Consider the following 11826-nt stretch of genomic DNA (forward strand, 5'->3'; position numbering starts at 1 on the left):
GAGGCATAACAAGTCCAGCTACACCAACCTTTGTATGTATGTTGTCTCCAGGCTACAGCACCATGAGTCCGCAGGAGGACAGCGAGAATCCACCTGGGAACAACGACCCGCTCTCGGCTGGTGTCGACGTCGGTAACCACGACGATGACCTTGACCTGGACACGCCTCCTCAGACGGCAGCGTTGCTCAGCCACAAGTTTCACCCCTACCGGCACACGCATACACACCACCACCCGCTGCACACGCACCACCTGCAGGCCGCGGTCACCGTGCACAGTGTGGACGCAGAGTGCTGATCTTCAGCGCAGCATTCGCCCCCCTGCCAGGGATGGAACTTGGATAGAACTTTTTTTTTTTATTATTAAAGACTATTTTTAAAAACATTTGTGCTTGATTAGACAGCACACAGTAGGTACTGTCAGGATGGACATAGGGAGAGAGAAGCTGGACTCACAGTGTCACTGGGCCACTGGGATCTCTGCCATGAATGAATGTTTAGCTTAATATGGTCTCATTGTGCCAACATCTCCATCTCAACCCTTTTTTTTTATAACCCAGTCCAAAATCTGGCAAGTGTACACAGTTTTACACACACTGAAAATTACCAGACCTGGGCCAGTAATAATAACCAAATGGAATGTTTGTTTTTTGAAGGAATTTTTCATTCAGGACTCTGTAAAAGCACACAAAAATGCTGTTTGAGCCTATTCATTGAGGTGAGGACACATCTGGAACCTAAAATCCTTGAGGGAGGATAGAGGTCTTTATTTCCATGTGGAAGGCCAGAGAAAACACTTTATAGGACCAGAGGATAATCAAATTAACATAAAAATCTAGATGCTGATTGGACCCCCCTAGGGCTCCATCCCAGCCTCCCCACTAAGTCCACTTGTGGTGATGGGCAGAAGGGGAACAAAGCTCTCTTTACATTTGTGAAAATGTCTCAGATGAAGAGTAAGAATACTGTATTTTTACATAGACCGGTACCTAATGTGGGATTCTATCATGAATTATATTGCAGCTTTACTCTCTGTTCTGCAGATAGACTCTCCACAGTTGGGTTTCTTCTAAAGATATTTGGACATTTTTCACGAGTGTCTGTGAACTTCAAAGTGCGAAAAGAAATAAGTAATTCCCATAAATACAGGAAGAAACACTTTTAAGAGGGGGAGATTATTTTTCTACTATTTATTAAAGCGGTAAATGTTCAGAACAGATGAGTAAGCAGCTGCAGCTAACACAAACAAGAAAGTAGTTGGGATAAGTGATACGTACTGACCTACCCTCATTATTTTCTGGTTGTTTATTTGGAATGTAAAGAATATCAGACATATTTGCCTGTGGTGCATAATCACAAGCTCATTTGGATTTCATTTCCATTTCTTTCTTCAATTTCTTTTATAAATTCTGAGCTATCCTCTACCCCAGAGGATCCCATTTACTATATAGTGTGGTGAACAGTGTCTTCTTGCAGCATCAAACCTGTTTGGATGAGCAGGGACCTTAAATCAAAATCAGATCCGCTCCTTTGAAAAATAAAAAGATATTCAGGTATTTTTCGGTAAATATCAATAAAAAAAAAACTAATTAAAATGATGAGCCTTAAATCACATCCTGTCTCAGAGTAGTTTGGAGGAAGTGGTCCTTGACATAGCACATTTTTCTTTCTGTATTCACAGTTCTGAATCACTGAGGTCTTTGTGTTATTGTGAGGTAAGACTTGCCGTGCCGAACATCCTCATTCTGGACATGTCCTCTGTATCAGGAGGCAGAACTTCTATGCCTGCTTGCCTTTGTAAGACTCCTGGGGATGAAGGAGAGAACAGTGAAAGTAACACCAGCAAAACATTCCTGGCTTTAGTCATTGCTGGGGATTTGGTGTCAGGATAGTTGGGGATCCTTATAGATGTTCTGAGAGATTCACAAAGACTGAGTGCTGTCCCCTCTGTCTGCCTGAGTAGAAAAACCAGTGGAGAATGCCCCCCCCCCCCCCCCAACTTATTTTGCCCCTGAGGCCAGACTGATACTGTGTGTTAAAGTTGTGTGCTGGATTTTGTGCAAAGCAAGTTGAATTTCCAGTGATTCCCAAGATGGAGTCTCCTTCTCATCAAAGAGTGAAAGAGGGAGAGATGCTGCTGTTGTACAGAGGTTACACCCATCTGTCGGCTCCTCTGTGGTTAACCACTCAAAATGTATTTTCTACACGTGTGTGTGTGGGGAGTGTGTGGGGAGTGTGTGTGTGTGTGTGTGTGAAGAGAGAATGATCATCCACCTGGAACATTTTCATTGAATGCATTATTGTATTTTTTTTTCCAAGATAGTATCAGAAAACTATAGGTGAAATTATTATGATTGAGAAATCCACTTATTTTTATTCTGATGAAGTCACTTGACCCGATCTGTGCTTCGTGGGTTTGATTGTTCAGCTGGTTAAAATTGCGTCGGTGTGGCATCCATTTATTTCTGGGTGCAAAAAATGTCTGTTGTTTTTCAGAGATTCATTGTGAAGTGTAAATACAGAATCACAAATAGCTATTAATGTCCTGTACACTCCATTTTTTATGTTAGTAAAACATGATTTATGCTTCAAAAGATGCTCAGATATTTGGGTATGATATTTTGAATTGTCTGTTCATGGTGTCTCACTATATTTTCGATGCCTTGGATGTTCTTTTAGATTTATTTTTCTTTAGGTCCATATTGGATGGAAGTCAGTACCTGGAAAAATTAATACACATGTTTTATGTTTGAGAGACTTCTAGTTTTTAAAGTTTTATCACGTCTTCAAAAATGTTAAAGAAAGCTTATCTCACCATTAACTAATTTAGATTTGCAAAAAAACAAAAACAAACGGTACTACGTGTTTTTACTGATTTACGACCAAAACAATACACTTGTAGTGGATTCAGTTTACAGTAAGCTGCTGTAAGCCATGCTGTGGTTCTGTTGCTACTTAAGACTGTAAGCCATTTACAGTTATTTTTATGTGTTTGCTGCAAAAGTGCTAAATATTTTGACTAGAGCAGTGAGATTAAAACAAAGTGGTGTTATCTTTGTAATATTTCATGTCAAAGTACTACTGTTCTTAAACTCATTGTATGTGAAGTGCGTTAAATATTCTCAATACACTCAAGGCTTTGAATACAGAAAGGTTTTTCATTACGGTTATACCATCAGACCATTTACTGTTGCAAGTTTGACCATATTAACAACATTTATTTACCTACAGTCATATGTGTCACAGAAAATCTATATTCACCACTTCACATGGTACATCATTTTGGTTCAATTAGACATCGGCACAGTCTTGTAGCATTTCAGGGCATATATTTTAATGTTTGTGTATGTTGGGGCAAATCGTTTTTTTTTTCAAATTGAGTTTGTTTTCAAAAGCATTTTTTCAAGAGCTATAACAGTATTTACCAGCTGTGTGTGTGTGTGTGTGTGTGTGTGTGTGTGTGTGTGAACTGAAAAGCATTAATTAATGTACTGAAGGAACATGTGTACATCCCCCCATGTATCATATAAAGTTATCAAATTGAGAGTTAATGCAATGTGAATGTGATAAAGTCCATTTTACACTTAAATCATCTGTCTTTTTTTTATAAATATATATTCCTGCTCATTTAAGAAAAAGCTACACTGATGCATATAGCTGAGCAACAACTGCTGCACTGCTCATTGGGCAGTCCCTCCAGAAAAACGTGATTATGCGATCGCATAATTCAATGCATAATCAGCCAAAGTCCGCATATTATGCGGGGGCCGCATTTTTTCAAATACGCCGCATAAATTGCCGATTTCCACGCAAAATATGCGGGGCTTGCATGATTTCATAATCCCCGCATTTTCGTTGCAAAAAAGCTATATCTTAGCAGAAAGTTGAAAAATGTTGTGTTTACTTCACACAAGAGCAGCCATTTTCCCCTGTTACCATGGGAAGTTTGTGTTGATTCTTGCGGCCCCTTTGGACAAAAGTGGTAGGGTTTTTACCACACCTGCTGTCGTAATGATATTTTCTAGCAGTCATGAGCCAAAGCATTAGCAAGAGTTTGTTAGTGTATATCGATAACGTTCCACTTCCGGGATTGCTCCTGTGCCGCCGGAAATTCCATCGGATGTCGTTCTTTTCGGCCGGATGTCCGTTACCTTTTGCTTTCTTTGTGTTGGAATTTTAAACTCCGGTCGATTTATGAGGACTATGGTTAACTGCTCCTCAGATCTCTGCAGGGGAAATCCAGACAGCTAGCTAGACTATCTGTCCAATCGGAGTTTTCTGTTAAATGACTAAAACAACTTTTGAATTTACACGTTACCTGGCTGGATACTCAAACACAGGCTTTTTCAGTCACACCAAAATCTATGACACATCAGAATGTGTTAATGTAGAGCCAGTCTGCCTGCCGTCATTTTGTGACTTTAGGGGAAAATCGGACAAAGACTATATTAAAAAAGTGTTCTTTTCACTGTTAGTCTCATTTGCTGTTACAAGTCATTTATGATAATCAGATGGAAAATTAAACAGTTTCAGAAACATTTAAAAGTTCCTGTAGCTAGTAGGCTATGTTGGCCTATCATATTGCCAAATAATGCTATTAATATGCTTATTAAGTTCCTTTTCAGACACCTGAGGATCAAACAATGTTACTAGCTGATATTTTGTGTTGTTTTTACTGTACAGTGTGAAATTTCATAAATGTAACACCTCGTCTGAGAAAGGAGGAGATGCAAATCTCGGCAGGTAATAAAGGCCTACACCTGCCAAATAATCTATTCAAGGAAATGCTACTTCTGAGTCTAATTAAACATTGATGACTAAACGTTCATAAACTATAACTTTCAGATCATTTATCACCATTGATGAACCCCATAAGAAGATTATGCTATATCGTTTTTAAATCATTATAGTGTCTGTCTGGTAGTTTTTTTCGCTTTACGCTGTGCATGCAAATCTCGGCGGGCAGGCGCAACCATAGATAAATACCAGAGACTGTAGGATCTTTGTAAATACGTATTTATATCTAGATTTATATAGTCTATGATTTTATCAATGGGTGTTAACCCTCTTAATACATCCATGGTGTTAACCTCAATGATGTCAAAGGGTGGTGCAGAGTTGCGTCCATTTTATTTCCATGGTTGTGCCTGCCCGCAGAGATTTGCATGCGTACACGTATGGGTAAACACCTGTTGGGCTACATCACTGACTGAGGTGTGGTTTTAAGTGCAGCAAATCTTCCCACAGTGCGGAGGATGGTTCCTCCTTTATAAGTAGAGCAAACACCATTCAACCTGCAAAGCTACACTCATTTAGCCTATTAATGTTTAATTACTTTCTAAAACTTGGGTTACAACAATCAGGAAAAAACTAGCTAACTTTAACACATAGCTAATCCATTACGAATTTGATACAGCTAGCTAACATGTTAGCACATCCAAGATAGAAGGGCAAGATTATGCCATTGGAGTTGTGTTTCCACGGCCCTATGTTCCCACAGTTCCCACATTTGTCAGATTTTTTTTCCAAAATTAGGCCCTATGTTCCCACATTTCTTTTTTCATAAATTTGTATCAGATTTTATCCCCCTTAACCCTAACCCTAACCCTAAAAAATGTTGTGGGAGGATAGGGCTTAAATTGAAGGGAAATGTAGGAACACAAGACCTAATTTTGAAAATGTCCTAGAAATGTGGGAACATAGGGCCTAATTTTTAGAAAAATCTTAGAAATGTGGGAACATATGGCAGTGGTAACATAGGACCTAATTTTCAGAGAAAACAAAATTCTTAGAAATGTGGGAACATAGGGCTGACCCCGTGTTTCTGGCCACTTGATGAATGTAAGTTCAACATTCACTCTCCTAGCTCTGTCTTTGTCTCAACTAACTCATGAGAAAAGTATTATTTTATCTCTCTTTCGCTTCTAAATTGGCGAATTAGCTAGCTAACTAGATGTTCGGGTTAAATCATAGAAATATCGGGTTCTATATCGGCTAGCTAACTTAGTTCTGCTAGCTCGTTATGTCTGCTGTTTGAGTCGTACAGTGTTTCTGTCATAGCTTTTTGGATAAAATAACTGTTGGTTGTAGTTGGGAATGAGTTTTCTAATGGTAAAATGAGATTTGAAATTTGTTGATAATAGGTTTTGAACAGTATAGAAGTAGTTATTTGCATTACATTTGGCCTATTGTTACATGGCAAAACTCAAAAATATATCCAAAACACATTTGTCAAACATACACTAGCCTCTATCAAGCACAACATGCTAAATTACACAGACATATATGGTGAAGGGAACTCACACTCATGTTGCTAATTGTGTTTTTCTATTATCAGTATGGCCAGTTTGTTCCTACTGTAAGAGATAATGGAACAGGACAACAACAAACAGTAAGCCAGGAAGATTATCTGCAGGGGATTTTTTGTGTGTTGTTTCAATATCTATCCCAGTACTCACATTTACTGACAGCAGAGTAATATTGCCCCAGCCTTTATTATTATCTCTGGTTCACACAGGGATATTTAGGACACCTACACTCCAAAAACGCTGCTCTTCAGAGGCTTTTTGGCCTTGTTTGGAAGGGTGTATTTTTAATATAATGTTGAACTGGGATATTTGTTGGACCCAGTAGTTGGAGAGACATATTTTCAACACTCAAATAGTCACAACAAATATGCATTATGTAGGCTATTAATATTTTAGAATATTTAGTAAATGATCACTCTATGTTTAAATCTCAGTTAATATTGGGTCAAGAGAAGTTTGCGTTTTTCTGTCAAAGAAAAAAATATGTTTCATGTTCAAAGGAGCTTTATAATTTTTGTAGTAAGGAAATATTCACACGTTTTCTTTCATAAATCTAAACGTCTTTTTTTGCTATCTTGGTTAACCTTGAGAAATCCCCCCTAGTTCGTTTTTTAGCTCTTGACCCCTACTTCAAGAAATGGTACATTTCAGAGTAAAATGGTCTTTCAGTAAAAATCTGCTTTTAGCTCTACAAGAGAAGGAGTGGTTTTTTTCAATGTGTTTCAAGCTGTTTGCTGTAGGTCATGCCATTTGTGGGTGAATAGTGTTACATACTGCCTGGAAGACGCTATCAGTTATTTATGAGGCCTTTCTGTACACATACAGTGTTTCCTGCCAGGGAACCCAGGAAAAAACCACAGATGGAGAGACAACATGCTCACAACAATATAAGACCTCTTTTTTTTTGTTGTGGGAGTATGTTATGTTTTATGTTTTAGTGGGGGTTTTTTACTTTTAAAAAGGAAAAATAATCTCAAAATACAATTTAAAGTTAGATTTGACATCACTTTCACCTTGTTTCGTCATATTCTATATTAAAACTAACAATGATCTGATCTTATTAACAAGTACAGTCTGTGTACTCCGCTGAGCAGTGCACCTCCCAAGATTTTGGAACAACGCAGACACTGCGTTGCAATCAGTTTTTTCCCTACCATTATAAAGCTTAGGCACAGCACCCAAGCCGTTTGGGCAGCACCTAAGCCCAATGACCACTTTGATTCAATGTGAGCATCAAAACTGACTTGATTGAATGACTCAGATCTAATGATTGTAGTTGGTCCCCAGTGGACCTCTTTTAGCACGTTTTGTCTTCAATTATCAGCTCTAGCTTTTCCAGCGTTTTAGACACAGATACGGTAATAATAATGGTCCAAAACTATTTGAAATTGAAAAATGTAATGTTTTCTTGAGGAAGGACCCCTAAACCCCCCACCAAATATGTGCACCTATGTCTTCCACAAACGTAGGGAAAACACTGGCAATGATTGGCTACAGAAGAGAAGAAGTCTGTTCTTGGAGCTGCTCTGACTGCTGCTCTGGCTCTGACCACTACTCTGACGGATGCTCTGACTGCCGCTCTGGCTCTGATCACTGCTCTGACCGCTGCTCTGACCGCTGCTCCGACTGCTGCTCTGACCGCCGACACGCACAGTGAGGGTTTTAAGCCTGCTTTAAAAATGATGATGTATTTTTGTGACATGTTTTTAAAGATTTACGTCTTCAGTAGGAACAAACAAGTTTGAGTCTAAGTGCCACAAATAATCAATCGATCAATTTATTTGTCATGTGAAATCATATAAATACAATTCCAGTGACAGCCTCTGGAGGTAGGGAAGTATTAAAAGAGGGACTTGCCAAAAAAAGCTTTTTTTCTTATATTTGACCAAACAGTATTGGGCTTATGCATTATGCTGCAGAGTTGCACAGAGATTTAATATTAGGTTGACTTGTTAACATAAGGCACACCAAATGACTAATATGGAACAACTAGTTTGATAGTGGTTTTGTTTAATACTCTTCATTTTACACTGAATAGAAGAAAGTTGTTCAGAGTGGCTCTTCTGGTGTCTCTGCTACGGTATGATATCCATTAGTTCAGTTAATACGTTTGTTATTCTAATATTAAAAGAGACACCTAGACTATTTGTAGCATGTGAAAAATTATTTAATTGAAGATGTGTGAATTTGCAAGGTCAGTCTTCTTTGATACTTTCATCTGATCTCATCTTTTGAGCTATCCCATTTTATTTAAATAAACTATAGACTAGGTCTATAGTTCCCACAGGCCACAAGCCACTCTTAAAAAAGAATAATCTAGACACGTCACTAATGAGCAACTATAGGCCAATATCAAACCTTCCATATGTAAGCAAAATCATTGAAAAAGCGTTTATTCAACAACTTAACCTTTTACTTGTCACTAAACAACAGTTTTGATGCCTTCCAGTCGGGTTTTCGACCACACCACAGCACTGAGACAGCTCTTGTTAAAGTCTTTAATGACATCCACTTAAACACAGATAGTGGCAAAACTTCAGTCTTAGTATTACCTGATCTCAGTGCTGCATTTGACACGGTCGACCATGACATATTACTAGACCGATTGGAAAACTGGGTTGGACTTTCTGGCTCAGTACTACACTGGTTTGAATCCTACTTAAAGAATAGGGACTACTTTGTGTCTATAGGTAATTATGCATCTGATCATACAAATATGATGTACCGGAGTTCCTCAAGGTTCCGTTCTGGGGCCTCTTCTGTTTAACATCTACATGCTTCCACTGGCTCAGGTTATGGAAAACAACAGAATAAGTTACCATAGTTATGCGGACAACACACAAATTTACATAATCTTATCGCCTGGGGACTATAGTCCAATACAAAAACCGAGTAAGTGCATTGAACAAATTAACGACTGGATGTGCCAGAACTTTCTTAAATTAAATGAAGAAAAAACTGAGGTGGTTGTTTTGGAGCAGAAGAGGAATGATTGAAAGTCAGCGCTCAGCTTCAAACGACAATGTTAAAAACAACAGACAAAGCCAGAAATCTTGGTGGAGTCATGGACTCAGACCTGAATTTAAACAGCCACATTAAGATGATTACAAAGTCAGCTTATAAGTCACCTTAAGAATATGTCAAGGGTTAAAGGACTTATGTCTCAGCAGGATTTGGAAAAACTTGTCCATGCTTTTATCTTGAGTAGACTTGACTACTGTAACGGTGTCTTTACAGGTCTCCCTAAAAAATCAATCAGACAGCTGCAGCTGATTCAGAACGCTGCTGCTCGAGTCCTCACTAAGACCAAGAAAGTGGATCATATCACTCCAATTCTGAAGTCTTTACACTGGCTTCTTGTGCCTCAAAGAATTGATTTCAAAATACTTTTGCTGGTTTATAAATCACTAAACGGTTTAGGGCCAAAATACATTTCTGATCTGCTACTACACTATGAACCACCCAGACCTCTCAGGTCGTCTGGGACAGGTCTGCTTGCTGTCCCCAGAGTCAGAACTAAACAGGGGGAAGCAGCGTTCAGTTTTTATGCTCCACATATCTGGAACAAACTCCCAGAAAACTGCAGGTCCGCTGCAACTCTCAGTTCTTTTAAATCAAGGCTGAAGACCTTTCTTTTTTTGATGTTGCCTTTCTTTAAATAACTGTTAATTTGTTATACTGCACTGTAAATTTTATTCTCATATTTTATCTGTTTTTAATCTTTTAATTGTTTTATACTGCTCTTTAATGTTTTATTTAAAGCACTTTGAATTGGCCTGTTACTGAAATGTGCTATACAAATAAAGCTGCCTTGCCTTGTCTTGCCTAGGTAAGCATAGGTGGTGTACGTCTGTCTATTTTAAGAAAAGGTCATAGAGTGTAAATTGTTTCACCTTGAGGTGAAAAGGGAAAACAAAGAGGGTCACACTGGGCTCTCTGTTTACTGAACATCAGCAGGGAATTAGTTCAGCACTGTTGAGAGCTGAAGGAGAGAAGGAGCTGTTTCCCCATGTCTCTGTCAGTCTGCCTGACGCCATGTCCCATAAACCTTATCAGTTTTTCAGCATTCATTCATACCACCCTGACATTTGTCTCTTTTCCACTGTCACTCTAACTCCAGGGAAATGCTGTGAATTAGAGCACTGAGCTCGGTGTCCAAGCACCCTCGGGTCATTTCAGTCAGTCTTCGCTCTGCCAACTGGTACAGCAGTTTTTCACTAGCAGCATATTTTGTGCAGTCCAGAGTCCCAGTATCCCAAACACATCTTAGCTGTATGATCATCATAAGCCTTGCATGCAAGCAATTTAAAGCACTGTGAAATCTCTTTGACAGTGCTTTGTAACGCATCATGTGGGTTTTGCTAAAAATATGTGGAAAATGTGTAAAAAACAAAACAATACAACTTGAATCTTACAGCGAAATCTGCCAAGGAGGGATTTCAAAATGTTCTGCTCAAAGGTACAACTTTATAGTATTATGTCCTTGTTGAAAAAATCTAATTGGGGCCTTTAGAGGGATCAAGACACAGAAAAGTACACACGAGTTATGCTTGGGTTGAAAACCAGGTTTATTCACGTTAAAATAGATGCAACTTTCTCATTACAGATTAACTTGCTGGCCACATAAAAGTAGCTTCCCTGACGCACTGGTGAAGAGGTATGCTTATGACCACTGTAATTAGGACATGAATTGGGCAGGGACCTCTGCATATTGTCCCTGTGGGTTCAGGTCAGCTGTTTTTTGTAGGTCACAGCTATGCTATAAGAGAAAAGAAGCCACGCCACCAGACTGCATCTGTGATCATTTATGGGAGCACAGCACCGGCTCATAAGTGTAGGAAGAGCCTACAGTCCATTCTTATATCTTCAGACAGGATTGCAAAGTGAGATGTCTATAATCACACTGCCCAATCTTACATATATACACGTGTATGGGCTCACCGTTAACTCCTACGCGTAACTACTTTGCCATTTAGGGTTCAACCCTCCTTCCCCTCCCCTCCCTTCCCAACCTCACGCCTACTGAGCTCATCCCAGGTGCCTGCTTTGCCCGTTCAGCCACTCAGCCCACCCACACACTCACACTCTCAGTCCCAGCGAGCAGCGGCAAACGTTTTCCCGCTTTCTTCTTCTCCTCTCTACTCCCACCCACTCCAAAAGGCTGTGAATCACTGGCTGACACGCTGAAGCACCAGCAGGGCTCTTGTGTTTTTAGATGGAGAGGGACTAACATCTCCTTTTCTCTTGGTTTGTGAAGCCTAGCCTATTATTGTGGGGTTTGACTTGCACATAGGTACAACGCTTTGAAAGATACAGTTTGTGTAACTCTGCAGGGCCGCTGTAGGCTGACATTAGTTAATGCATGTGTGTGTTAGTGTGTCTTCAAGTGTAATACGGCATGCATTTGTGCCAGTGGGACTGAGTAACGTTGTTTAGCACTTAGTGGAGTGATTCGTGCGTTTCCAAAATCAGCCTGTGCAAGTGACAGGCAATGTATTTTCAGAGAACCACTGCTCAATG

General features: G+C 39.4%; 1 protein-coding gene across 2 annotated transcripts in view; it reads left to right on the top strand.

The window, feature by feature from the left end:
* Nucleotides 1-3587, top strand: part of cachd1 (cache domain containing 1) — a 102786-nt gene extending 99199 nt beyond the window's left edge. The window contains exons 27-28 of one of the 2 annotated variants that reach the window (XR_004898695.1): nucleotides 52-2209; nucleotides 3427-3587. Coding sequence is in view for 1 of the 2 variants with exons in the window: in XM_031283816.2 (XP_031139676.1) it covers nucleotides 52-296 (245 nt within the window). In the remaining variant the exon portion in view is untranslated. Of the gene's footprint in view, nucleotides 1-51 lie in introns of both variants that reach the window. The other variant, XM_031283816.2, reaches the window with a different exon arrangement.
* The last annotated feature ends 8239 nt before the right edge of the window (nucleotides 3588-11826 follow it).

Source organism: Sander lucioperca, chromosome 11 (genome assembly GCF_008315115.2).
Source record: "Sander lucioperca isolate FBNREF2018 chromosome 11, SLUC_FBN_1.2, whole genome shotgun sequence".
In the NCBI taxonomy this organism is placed as follows: Eukaryota; Metazoa; Chordata; class Actinopteri; order Perciformes; family Percidae; genus Sander; species Sander lucioperca.